General features: G+C 40.3%; 1 protein-coding gene across 1 annotated transcript in view; it reads left to right on the plus strand.

Annotated features, from left to right (window-relative positions):
- The window catches only part of tmtc1 (transmembrane O-mannosyltransferase targeting cadherins 1), a 276,866-nt gene that overhangs the window by 221,350 nt on the left and 41,147 nt on the right, over positions 1–14,369 (plus strand). The window contains exons 9-10 of the mRNA XM_030439340.1: positions 8,045–8,212; positions 9,231–9,344. Coding sequence (XP_030295200.1) covers positions 8,045–8,212; positions 9,231–9,344 — 282 coding nt within the window. The remainder of the gene's footprint in view (positions 1–8,044; positions 8,213–9,230; positions 9,345–14,369) is intronic.

Raw genomic sequence — 14,369 nt, forward strand, 5'->3', positions numbered from 1 at the left:
TAAATAAAGTATAAATAAGAAAAGAGGAGGAGGAAAGTAAAATTAAAGGAAAAAAAAAAGTTAAATAAGTAGTAATAGTATGCAACATGATATGAGATATATTGACATAGTACAGTGTCATATAATTTAACCTTATATAATGGAATTCGATAATTTGGGATAAGATAAGACAGTACAGTGTAATACGAGCTATTATAATAAGAAATGCAGTATGATTTTACCTAATATAGTCTGAAGAGAAAATGTGAGGTATGATAATGTAATACAGGGCAAATTTGTAATGTAATATATCATGATGTAATATAGCACAGGATAATAACATAATATATATGTGAACATAACATATGTGAGCATAACCTAATGCAAGCAATATATCATGACAATGACTATCATGAGATTAATTGCTGGGATTATAATAAATTATATTACGTCTATGATAATATATTGCAGTGAGGGTTGAAGTTGGACCGGGGTATCAGGAAGGCAAGTGAAGGGGCCCCCCAGCCGGTTCCAAGTAGCCCAGTTGGTAGCCCCAGCGGGAGACAGGCGAGGCGGCAGTGAAAAGTCCCCCCCCCCCCTTTTTTTGTATCGTCTTTTTTGTTGATGTTGTTGTTGTTGTTGTTGCTGTTCTTCTTATTCATGTATTTATTTATTTGTTTAGATTGTACCTTGGGCCGCTGCCGAACCCAAAGGTAGCTGCTGGCCCGTTGCAAATCTAAACTCCTTTGCCACTTCCTGGTCTGGGCAACTTCCAGACCCTTGGGAGGAAGTCTGTCCGCTGAGGAGTGGGTTGTTTGTTTGTTTTGTTTGATTATTTGTTTTGAAAGAGAGGGAATGTGAGGTAGGACCCAACCACTCAGCCCCGCCCGCCCCCACCGAGGTACTGCCCTGCCCCAAGAGAACCAGACATGAAGCCCCCGCCCACCTCCACCTTCAACCAATCCAGCCCGGCCCTGCCCTTTCTCTTTAATTTATTATACAATGTCATTGTCATGATTATTGTTAGAAAAAAAAATCAAAATAAAATAATAATAATAATGATAATAAATAAAACAAACAAGAGATATGATATATATGACATGGTTATAATAGCAATGGTAGTACTGTCAGTAATAACAATTATCATAATATTCATTTATATTAATAATATTAATAAACTCAATCAACAAAGTGAACATGATAATAGTAATAGTTAGCACAGTCATATTCATGTTAATAATGAAAATATTGACAATATAGTAATAATAATAGTATTAATAATAGAGGAAGAGCAAAAGAGATATATGGCTAGAGACGGGTACCTTTCACATTTGAACCGATACGGTACCTGCGAATCGGTACCGGTATATATTGGTACCTGTTTTCTGTACTTTTTTGCGTATATGTGTGGTAATTAAAGTTATTTTGTATATAAAAAAAATAGTGAAAACTTCTGAATTTTGAATATTTATTTCTCAATAACATCAAGGAACTCCAACATAAAACTTAAGAGAACTTGAGAAAAATGTGTGTGGGGGGAAAGTAAATAACTTAAAAATAAATAGTGAAAATAAATTACTCTATAACATTTTTCACATTAGAAACTAAAACAAACCACCCATTCAAAAACCATACCACACATCTTTAACAGTTCTTTTTAAGGAACACAGCATATCTACTTTATCTGGCAAGAGCCGAGCCCGTTCCATGCTGACTGTGTCCCCCCCAGCTGTTGAGAATACTCTCTCAGACAGAGTGGAAGACGCTTGCACAGGTTAACATCCCTTTAACAACAAATGCGGTCACAGCCTTGTGACACTCCTCGGCTCTGTGGCGAGGCAAAGCACTCTCCTTAGCCCTTGTGAATGGAGTCACCCTTGCAGCTCTCACAGTAACTGAGGGGCGGGTAGAGAATAGGGCAGTCGGACCTGTAGATCAACATAAGAGTGTAACATTACGTTACGTGGAACGGAGCCGATTATAACAACAAACGCTAATCAAACTGCAAAGTCACTTTAGCTCATTATTTAGCCTACCTGGAGCCGATGAACTCGGTGATGATGCCTCGCTAATTGAGTCGTGATCGTAGGCATCGTCATCGATTTTTGACGGCGGATCTTCTCCCGCGATGCTAGCTGCAGGTGATGAGCCGCCGGCTGCTACGGTGCCTGCTCCTGCTGTGGGAGTCGTAGTGGCCTGCGTTTTAAAGCTCTCGAAAATGTTGCACTCGTCCGCCTTTAGGAATATTTTGTGTTTGACCAAGTGCTTCCTCAGGTTTGTCGTATTGCCATGGCTGGCCTTGCACTTGGCATCACAAATATTGCAGCGTGCATAATCTACATCAATCTTTGAGAAATGGAGCCACACCCGCGAGCGCTTTTGGTCTGCCATGCTGCTCACTGTGATCATCAAGCCGCCACTGACGTAATCACGCTCTTCTGCGTCCACTGCCATCGCCGCGACTTCCGCTCTAACTGACGCAAGTGAAGGTGCGTTCAGGTACCGAAATGTGGTACCGATTGACTTCACGTGAATCGATACTCGGTACTTTGGGGGAATTCGGTCAGTACCAATAAAAGTACAGAATTCGGTACCCATCCCTATATATGGCAAAGACGGATAAATGGATAATAGGAGTGTGTTTGTTTGTTTGTGTGTGTGTGTGTGTGTGTGTGTGTGTGTGTGTGTGTGTGTGTGTGTGTGTGTGTGTTGTGATGTGTTTTGAGGTGTCAGGAATGTGTGCAGTACTGGTGCAGCTATAGGCCCATCGAGGAGAGGAATGGGGACCATCTTTCTGTAAAAACTGTTATTTTGTTGTTATTGTAAGCATTGATTTTTTCCATAGAGATGTGTTCCAAGAGAAGATTGATCCAGTGATTGATCTTTATTGAGTTTTTTGATTTCCAATTTAGGAGTCAGTTGTTTTCTTAGCGACAGTGAAAGAGATGAGCAAGCTGTCCTTGTATTTGTTTGGTATGGTGATTGTTGAAGTGTCTCCTAGTAGGCAGAGCTGTGGGGATAAAGGGATTCTGCAGTCCAGTATGGTGGAAAGTTTTTTTGTGACAGAGTTCCAGAAAGAGTGAACCGGTTGGCAAGCCCAGAGTGCGTGAAAGTAGTTATCTACTGTTCCTGTTGTGCATTGTGAGCAGATGTCTGTGGTTGCTAGTCCCATTTTGTGCATTTTATATTGTCTGATATGTGTTTGGTGAATGGTTCTGTATTGGATTAACTGAAGGTTTGTATTAGATGTCATAGAAAATTTATTTTTATTCATATCTGTCCAAAAATCTGATGAAGGAGAGATGTTCAAGTCGGCATTCCAGTGAGCCATTGGGAGTGGTGCACATGGTGCTGTAGTGGATTTGGAGATCTTGATGTCTTTCCACCAGGCTGTCAGAGTTGTGGAGTTTACTTTGTTTTTGAAGCAGGGATGTCGTTTGATGGTTGTATTTAGAAATGGCAGAGGAGAGTGCGATGTTTTGGCAATAGTGCTGCTCTAGGTCTGACCATGAGGTATTGTGGTTGGTTACCATATATTGTGTTTGATTTGCAAGGTAATAAAAGTAAAAGTTTGGTGCATCCAGTCCGCCTTGGGATTTGTTTTTTTGTAAAGTGGATAGTTTAATTTTTGCTTTTTTAATTTAACAGTAGAAATGAGTGCTGATAGAGTCGATAGATTTGAACCAGTTGTCTGTTGGTATGATTGGTAGCATTGAGAAGAAGTAATTGATGTGGGGGAGTATTTTCATTTTGACTGTGGCTATTCATCCTAATAGAGATAGTGGTAGATTAATCCAGCGCTGGAGATCATCTTCTATCTCTCTATAAAAGCAAGGAATCTCTGTCTGTGTGTGTGTGTGTGTGTGTGTGTGTGTGTGTGTGTGTGTGTGTGTGTGTGTGTGTGTCTGTTAGTCAAATATCTCTGCGGATCAGGATCGGACTGACCTGAGACTTTCAACATGGCTGCTGCGTGGTTCAGTGGTGTGCAACTAAGCATTTGCTTGGACTGCAATGATACTGTGAATAAATTATTTCATAAATGCTTTACAAATTCCGCAAGCATTGTCCACCGAGCCACCACAGTCACGTTCGCACCAGAGCCAATCACTGCACACCGTGGCCAAGTGTGCACCAGAGCCAATTACTGCAGAGCTCAAGCCCACGACATACCTGAAGAAACAAGCGGAATTATACCTGCAGCGGCGCGAGCTGGACTGGGATTTTGCCGGCGGTTCGGTCCCGTTCTGTTCTGTTCTGTGCATCTAAACTGACTGTTGTGGATTAATGAGATTAAAGTCCGGACCGAGTCTGTTCGGGTCTGAGGAGATCCGGAGACGCGCGGACAAAGTGGAATCGGAATCTGTGGATGTTCGTGTGCAGCTGCTAGCTGGTAGCTACATGGCCCACCTCCCGAGGCGACGGACCGGACGCATCGGCACGTCCAAAACCGGACTTAGGGTAAATAATGTCCGCCACGCTTTTTCGCGAACATTGCCATCACGTTTACTTTGTGTCTGGTGCAGGAAGAAACGGTAAAAACTGGCTTTTGTCACAAAAGTGTCCAAGCAGCAAGTTTGTTGTTGGTTGCTGAGGAACAGGAAGTTGTGGGAGGGACGTAGGCGAATGATTGACAGGCAACGACGGTCAGCGTATAGACAGCGATATTGAGAGTTGAGAGATCTGTGACATTTAGCGTGTTTGAAGTGTATAGTTAGTGTGTTATGTAGTGTTTGGTGTGTAGTGGAGTCGGTTTTTTGTTTAATGAGTCAGAACAATGAGGAGACTGCTGAATGTGGAGCAGGCAGTGCAGCTCTTTATTCAGCTGGAAGGAGCACAGGCAGACCTGAGCATTGCCTGCATTTAAATGTAAATAGTTACATATAACTTCCTAAATGTTTAAAATGTATGCACATATTTAGCAAACAATTTATATTTGCATTGTAAGTAAAAAAAAAATGGTTTGTTAAACATGTTTGTGATTTTCACAGTAAAAAAATCTAACTTTTTCTACTCGGATTTTATGGGTTTTTTTGTGATTTTAGGTCCATTGTGTTAATACAGTATGTCAAAATAAAAAAATAACTGTACAGTCACACATGTGAGGTTGTGCTGAAAATAATGACACCAAGTAAATAGTTTTTAAGGTGAAATATAATGGCAAAAACAAAAATAGTCAAAAACGGCCAATTATACCCTGGAATATCGGATTTCACAACAAACCTAAATATCCCTGGCGTCCCACCTTCAAACACAGCCTCATTTGGCCATCCATGAAAAAGCTACTTAACCTCCCACTTTTTTATAGGAATACGCTTTTCTTACATAATAAGACGTAAATTAAGCATAAAGGCTTATTTTGTGGTGGTGGTTTGTGGTGTCAATTCCTTTGATTATATTGTTTTGACGTATAGTGGCAGCAAGTGGTTCTATGAAGATAGCGAATAAAAATGGAGAGAGTGGGCATCCTTGTCTGGTGCCCCAGTGGAGTGTGAAGCTGTGTGATGTGATCCCGTTTGTGTTGACAGTAGCTTTGGGTGAGGTTTATAGTGTTTTGATCCAGTGAATGAACGACTCCCCAAAACCAAATCTATGTAATGTATATGTAATAAAAAAGTACAGTTTACTTGATTGAATGCTTTTTCTGCGTCTTGTGAAACGATAATTGTTTTGGTTTGAGTTTGTTGTGCAAGATCGTAAATTGTCAGAGCCATGTCTTTTTTTGATAAATCCTGTCTGGTCGGAGTGTATTAGGGTGGAAATAACTGTTTCTAACCTAATAGCTAGAGCTTTGGTGATAATGGTGATAATTGGTTTATTGTTATTTTCGAAGGTGTCGTATTTGAGTTGTTGGAACAGAAATTGTTTTTGTTTGTTTATAATTTCATCTAATTGGAATTTAGTAGTATGTAGCTCCTTTTTTATTTGTTCGTTGGGGTTGTTTGAATAGATATCTGTAAGTTGTTTCATTTTTTGTTCCAGATGTTTTTCTAGTTCCTGTTCTTTTTTTTGTTTGTTTGTTGAGTATGATATTATTTGTCCTCTAATTACTGCCTTACCGGTTTCCCATAGGATTCAAGATGAAATTCCTGGGGAGTCGTTCAGTTCCAAGAAGGATGCCCACTCTCTCTGTATAAGAGCAGTGAAATCGGAGTCTTTGAGTAATGATGTGTTAAAGCGCCAGCGGGAAGAGTATTTTACATTTGATTCAATTTTTATGGAGAGAGATACTGGGCGTGGTCGCTAATTATGATTGGATGTATGGTGGTCTTGGGTGCCTTACTTAGAAATGTATTACTGATCAGAAAGAAGTCTAGACGAGAGAATGATTGATGTAGTGGAGAAAAATAGGTGTATTCTCTTGATGATGGGTTGCTCAATCTCCAACTGTCGCCAAGACCAAAATCTGTCATGTATTGTTTTAGTAGTTCAGTAGAGTGCCAGGATCGTAAATTGCCTGCGGTGCTTGATCGGTCGATTGTGTTGATTACTGTATTGATTTCGCCACCAATTATGATATCTGTAGATTCTTGTATTGTGGAGAAAAATGTGTTGAAGAAGGATGGATTGTCAGAATTGGGACCATATATGTTGGCAATTGTAATTTTTTTGTTGTAGATGGATGCAGTAATTATGATGTAACGTCCTTCTGGGTCAGTTATTGTGGAATGGTGGATTAGAGGGATTCTTTTATTTGCTAAAATACAAACGCCTCTTTGTCTGCTGTTGTAAGTGGCTGACAAAACTTGATTAAATTGTTGAGATTGGAGCATATGTGATTCAGAGTTAGATAGATGGGTTTCTTGTAGTAAACATATATCTGCCTTTAGTTTGGTAAGATGGTATATGATTCCTATCCTCTTGGGCCGGGCACGGATACCGTGCACATTCCATGTTATTAAGTTACGTGTCTGAGTTATGTTGATGTAGGTGGGATTCTGTCATGATTGGGTCTGTGAGTATGGCTGGTGTGTGTGTGTGTGTGCGTGTGTGTGTGTGTGTGTGCGTACACCATGTAGTATAGACAAATACAGTAAATACAATGACAAAGACAGACTTGACATAGAGGTGAAATGTGAGGACATATAGTGAAGGAGTGAGCAAAGGTAAGGAAAATATATATATATACACACATACACACACACACACACACATATATATATACAGTATATATGTATATATGCATATATATGCATACATAGAGAGAGATACAGAGGTTAGTCAAGGGTAAGCAAGAAAGGCGAAGTTCGTTTGTTATTTAAAGGGAAGGGGTGGTGCGTGTAACTTGGAGTGAGATTTTTATGTATGCATCTTCAGAGAGGCGACTTTGAACAATAATGCTTAAGTCCGCCTGTATAATGAGCCAGGGTGTGATGGAGGAGTCTCGGAATAAATGTCCTTCTATGTACAGTCTGTCCACAACTAGGGTGGCCCATTCACCCTTCTGCCTGCGCTATTTGAGGATGGGGTACAGTGCTTTGCGTCTTTCCATTATTTCCTTTGGGAACTAATCGTTCATCTCGAACGCGGTTCCTTTCAGTTACCTCCCTTTGCTTTTCACCAGTTCTTTTTGTTGGAAATGCTCAAACTTTGCGATGATGGGACGGGGACGTGACCCGGTGCGGGCTCCAAGGCGGTGTATGCGGTGAAATGTGATTTTATTAACGGTGTCTGACGAGGGTTTGAGAGCGGACTACATGAAGCTGCGAACGAGTGTGTCGGGGTTATCTGTCGTGCTTTCCGGGATTCCTGAGAAGATGAGGTTGTCTCGCATGCTTCGTGTTTGAATGTCCAGAACGGTTTCTTTCAGGGACTTATTTTCTTGTTTTATAATGTGATCCAGGTGAAAGGATCTGATGGAAGTGGTGTAGATGTTTTACAGGAAGGTGAAAATATAAGCACATATAAGCAATATAAATTGAAGAGGCATGTGTTGGTGATGACAGCGACACTGAGAGGATGTATGATGTAAGAAACCGTGAAGCTTATGGATCATGTATAATCCTCCACTTTTTTGTCACCTCTGTCTTTCCTTCATCCATCCTCCCCATCTCCTCTCCTCTTCTAGTATGGGCTACTGTATCCTGGTAGCTCATGGCCTGGGTCGGCTGTGTTCGGTGGTTGGCCGTTGGGGAACCACAGTCCTCAGTGTCTCCATGCTGCTGCTGCTCCTGCTCTTCTCCTGGAAAACCGTCCACCAGAACCGTGTCTGGCTCTCGAGGGAGGCCCTCTTCCGGTAAACAGAAAGAGAGCGTCTCAGAGAGCATATGCTTGTTCTTCATCCTTACAGTTTCAGCTATTAGCAGTGTGTCAGATCTTACAATAAAACCAGGCCAATCACAACACAATAACTGTAATTGTAATTTCACAGTATGTGATCGTTAGTTATGAGAATTCGCTCACATTCGCGCTCAGCATGTGGATCTAGTAAAAGTAGAAGTAAGCTCAAATTTGAATTTTTTTAAGTGACCATAACCAAAGTGCCTCTGTTGGTGGAAAAATTCAGTCATTATCCTTCCACCCTTGCTGATGGAAAGTCAGGTGAAGTTTCATAGTCCATAATACATTTTCTTCAAATATCTCACAGAGCTGATAAATTTTTTTAAAAAAAAACACAGTAGAAGCACAAACTGCTCATTTTCTAATCTGTACTATTTGTTGCTCCTGACTGGATGTAGTTGTGCAGTATTTGCTGTGATCAATACTTCATTGGTTACTGGCTTGACCTTTTGGAGATAGGTTTGGAGAACAAAGTGACATGAGGCAGAATTGGTTCAGTATTGTTCAGTAGCTTACTGAAGTACAGGAATGCAGACAAACAGGAACACAAACTTACACAAGGCTTTCATTAAGAAAGAAGCACATGGAAACAAGACACAGTTATAAAATGTCAAAATTGATGAGAAAACAGAGACAAAACATTTTTGTTTCAAAAATTCAAGTCAAGCTCTGGTAAAAAGGCTATATTCAAGGTGTGGTGATAATGGAATGACACAGAGAGAAAAATATTTAACAACACTAGGTCACTGCCACTGTAACTGTTATCGAATGAGCCACAAAGACACTGTGGTCAGGATTAAAACCACTGACTAGTACTGGTGATGTTAGAATCACTCCCCCTCCCCTGCAGATGAAATCTAGTCTCAGTGGGTGCTACAGACTTTCTCTCCTTGAAAGGCTTTTTGTAATTTTGCTCAGATTTGGGCACCAAATTTTTTTCTACAGACTGACGTAATGCCTTCTTCTTGTTTCAGCTCCGGTATCCAGACTCTGCCGCACAATGCTAAAGTCCACTACAACTATGCAAACTTCTTGAAAGACAGCGGCCGACACCAGGAGGCCATTTACCACTACACCACTGCCCTCAGGTCTGTTTCTGAACTAAAGCCCTCTGACTGTACTTACTCGTGCACACAGTCACACAGTATATTGTTGAAGCTGCTTCCTGATTCTAATAGAGCAGTGTCCTTCATTTGTTGCGTCAAATTCTACTTAGGTCAAACCTGGTTACTCAATTATGCTGCCACTGTGCTTCTGCTCTGTGTCTGTTTTCATTAAACCCCTCAGATTCAGTTTATATCAAAAGGTTCAGCATTATACTCACAGGTCAGGTTGTTTTAACTTGAACTCTTTGAGCTGCTGATCAGTGTAAGAGCCTCTCCTCAGCCTACAGCTGAGCTAAACACAGAGGAAGTATCCAGGCAGCAAGAATCCCCTGTTGTGTTATTATTCAATCTTATCCTAACAATGGGCCTCATTCATGAACCGTTCTTACGAACAAATTTGTTCTTAAGTCCCACTTACGAAGATTTTACGAAGATTGTGGCATTCATGAATTTTTTCTTGTCTAGGATTTTTTCTTAGGCAAAACAAATCCTACGAACACTCAGGAGTACTCTTACACACATTTCAGTGCCGAAATGTTGGCATGGTTGTGTTTTCTTCTCTTGTGTAGTTCAATAAAATGCAATATTACAGTGATAATTCTGTCATATTTATTCATTTATTTATTCATTTTATATTTTGGGGAATGTCCAAAGAATTTAAATTCTAAAATAAATTAAATGTACCAATGATTTAAGATAAATCAAGTAAATTGGAAACGTGCCATCAATTAGTAACCCCCCCCCCCCCCACCCCACCCCACCCTATTTATACGTGGTATTTCTCCATCCAAGGCCCGCAAAACAATGGCATATATATTGCTCCTGCGGCTTTCATCAATGTAAGAACACAGCTGCGAACAATTCTGAGGCTTACGAACGAGTTGGTGAATTTGACGTAGGGTTTTTTTAAGGAACCTCTTAAGAACAACTTAAGAAAGAATCTAAGAAGATTCTTAAGAAGATATTGGTGAATGAGGCCCAATCTTCTTAGTTTCTTTTACAAGCTTATTAATCTGGAGAGGTTTCTCTCCTCCAGCAGAATATGCACAATAATGTCTGCCTGAATGTCATCTCCTCCAGCTCCTAACAGCCTCACAGGCTGGACAGCCACTCGACAGGTGAAGGACAGTGTCTTTCCTGTGCTTTCTGGCTCTTCCAGCGGGGTAAAAAGGAAATCACGTCATTATATTTATCGATAATTACAGGTTACAGGCTGGACACACTGAATTACATGAAATATCTGTTTACATTGAGTTTGACTTTGATAATTTCAAACTGCCCCTCACCTGTTGTGTGTATTCTCTTGATGTCTGTGATATATTTTACACATACAGACATTAAAACTGGAACGCTGGTATAATGTCCATATGACTGTCTACGGAGCTTTTTCAGGTCTATTTTTGCTAAGATTTGTGCGTGTGTTGTAGTAGAAATAGGACAGATTCCGAATTTTTAGATGACACGACACAGCAGCCATGCTTAAGAAGCACGTCTCAGGCATCCAGTGTGAACGTTCTAACCTGTTAACAGTTAAACCAAAATGATAAGTTGTTGAAGTGTTTTTACACTGTAGTTTCTTCTTCTTGCCATTGACAGTGTTAGCAGGACTGTGCTCTCTACAGGTGAAAAAACAACTAAATTATTGATCTCATGCAAAAAGATAAGATCAAATAAAAGTGTTAGTTGTGAAGTATTTAAAGTTGCGAAAGTTATTGTGAAGCTTTGTTTCTTTCACAACGTTCAACTGTGTCAAATTCCAGTCCCTGCTGTATGTCTCTATAATCTGACTCAACATTTGCATAAAAACCCTAAAGTCAAAGCACATATTACTGAAGACATTCTTTGTCGCACTGTATTTGGATAAAATGTCCTTGTATTTGGATCAAATGTGGGGTTTTAATGAAGTGTGAAGTTTTCTGCAGGAGTACTAGTGGGAGTGGGAGATTACATTCCTTGTCCAATGTTATGGTTATGCTGATTGTAGTCTCCTTTTGCCCAATAACCCACCTGTTGTGTTAGATTAGCAGGTTAAAAAAAGGTCCAGTTAAATAATGAGAACATGTTAACGAGTAAGATAAGGCATGTCCAGTGGAAAAGGCTACTGGATCATAATCATTTTCCAGTTTTAGATATGGTTCCATATGAACAGTAGGTGATTTGTTCATTTTTAACAGGGTGGATGGCCCAATGGGAGTACCATCCTACCCCGACACACCTATGTACATCTCCAAAAGGACCTTAACCATAACTGTGACATTTCTAATTCTACAATTCAGTTTTATCCAGTTATCTTCCTTTTTTACCTACTAAAATTGTCTTTTTATAATTGTATTTAAGTAATGAGTAAATACACGTTTAAATTGTGTGCAGTGGACTGAGTTTATTCAGGCAGGTTTTCTCATGTTTCTCACAATACACTTCAAGCAGGATCAATTTAATTTACATGACTCCTTGGAATTTTATACCTCATCTCTGAAAAAATTTGAACATTACTGAAAATAAACATGTCACATCTGCTACAGGTTTTATTCCACGCTCCACACAGCACCATACCATGTATGTATAAAGAACCCCAGCGGGACCATTTCAGATGCAGAGCCTTTTGCCTGGCCAACATTTTTGATCTGGTAATTTTTCTTTTTTATAGAATCGGGAGTCTGCACAGGGTGTTCTATTTTCAAAATTGACCTGATACTCTATGCCTTTCCTGTGTCTCTGACTTCCTGTTGGCGCAGTCTGCTCTGTGCACCGTGTTGCGGCTTTTGTCAAAAATGCACCACACAGCCGTATGGCAAAGCTGTTGTGCCCGGCTTGACTCCACTGTCTGCTGGAGCTGATTGCGACCGCTTGTGATTTGTAACACCTTATCTGCTACCAGGGGATGGAGACTGATGGCAGGTTAACAAGGGGGATGCTTTTTGGTAATTTTACTAAGAAGGGGGACGGCATCCCTCCTCATATGCCTACTGCACATGAAATAGGATGTTAGAGTCTGGCTAACATTAGTTAGGACCCTCGTTAAAATATATCTCAGGGTTCGTACGGGTGCTTGAAATCCGTGAAAGTGCTTGAATTTCAATGTTGTGTTTTCAAGGTCTGAAAAGTGCTTGGATTTTAGTTTAAGTGCTTGAAAGGGCTTGATATTATGTCTATGCTACTGTCATATACTCTGTCTTTCACAAAATTGGGATCAGACTGGATAGTTTGCTTATAACAAGGAGAAATAAAATCAGTAAGAGAACCGTATGTGGAGATGTTTCCTCCTGGGCTCCGCTGAGCCTCTCTGCTCCTCTCCGCGACCTGCCGGTCTGTGTGTGACCCCGCCCCTTTCGGAGAGAGACAGCAGGAGATGACAAAATGCCGGGAGGCTGTTGTTTTAACAAGCGTTGGCTTGAAAATGATAACTACAAACTATGGTTAAGATAAGGACCGAATCAAAGAGTGGCGTCATGCAAGGTCTGCAAAAAAGATTGGCAGATTTGTGCAATGGGAGAGCCTGCGCTCTCCAGTCACAAGAAATGTAAGTTAAGACTTTTTGAGTAACTTAGGCCAACACTGCACGTTAACACTTTATGTTAACCGCTAACGTTAGCTAAACCATAACACGCTAAATAATAATTAACACACCATTAATCACGTTAAGTGACCTCGTTAAGTTAGCGCCTGATTGTCCGTGTGTCGTTACACATGCAGACTGGTAGCAATAGAGAAGGATGGCTGAAGAGAAGGTCGAATTTGATGCACCAGAGCTGAAAGTGCCAGAGTCAGAAACTGACTGTTCAGTTTGTCTCTGTAACGTCACACCAGGCACTAACATACGTAAGAGCTTTAAGTGTGAAAAGGAAATGTTCACTTTTCTCCCATTTTCATGACTTACTTCTAATAAAGTAAGATTAGCCTACATTGTAAGGCCCTTTAGCTAATGTTTATGAAGTTTTTGTATGTTTTATCTGAATACAGACTGATGTGAAACAGATTGACGTTATGTCGCTGTTCTATTGGCTGATATATTATAGTCAGTAGCCCAGCAGCACTAACCTGTTGAGGCAATGATAGCTTAACGTTACCTTGTTATTGCTAGCCTGGACGGGGATCTTGCTCACAATTTTTCTAAAAGACGGAGAATCCACTGTTGAAAGTGGCAGCATATCTTCGACAACATACTCTGCCACAGTCTCCTCACTTCTTGAGGTTCAAGCATCGCAGAACAGGAGAATGTTTTTGCTGCTTGGTTTTTTCTCCGCTCTCATCCTCAGTTTGCTCTCTTTTGGTTACTAGCTTAATGTTAGTGTGGCACCGCTCTAGATGTTTCGTTAAATTACTTGTGTTGTTTCGCGAGGTAGAGAGATCTTTTGGTTTTGCACACAAAGTGCACGTAGCTATAATGTTCGTCACATCCTTGTCTCTGAGGAACTGAAAATAATGAGCGTATGTCCATCTTGCGAGTGTAGAGTCCAACTTGTCTGCTGCTGCAGTCGTCTTCTCCTCAATCAATAGTTCTCCAGCACTAACAGGAAGCTGTTGGCGAATTTGTATAAAAACAACACACCACTTAATTTCGGGTTTAAAATGCATTGTAACATGCGTTACTGGGATTTGTACCAAGTAAAATATTTTTTGTAATGCCTTACATTACTGCGTTACAGCAAAAAGTAATGCATTACAGTAATTGCATTACTTTTGTAATGCGTTACTCCCAACACTGCATTTTGAAACATACAAATTTATGTCAAAAAAGAAAATTACAGGGTGCTCTCAGGTCTCTCTGTCTCGGTGCGAGTGTGTCTGAAGAACGCCAAGTGGCTTCCATTTTTTTGGATAAAACTTTGTGTTCTCCTTTAATTTCTAAACTTTTTGCTATTATGAAACATAATTTTAGAAGTTTACAGCATAACACAGTGTACATAATTGTGATAAAAAGTGAAAAAAAAAATTAAAATGAGTGTATTATAATTCCTGTAGATCATGTATTTTACCCCAGCGATATGGTGCTGGAAAAATTTGAAA

Source organism: Sparus aurata, chromosome 14, assembly GCF_900880675.1.
Source record: "Sparus aurata chromosome 14, fSpaAur1.1, whole genome shotgun sequence".
Lineage (NCBI taxonomy): Eukaryota > Metazoa > Chordata > Actinopteri > Spariformes > Sparidae > Sparus > Sparus aurata.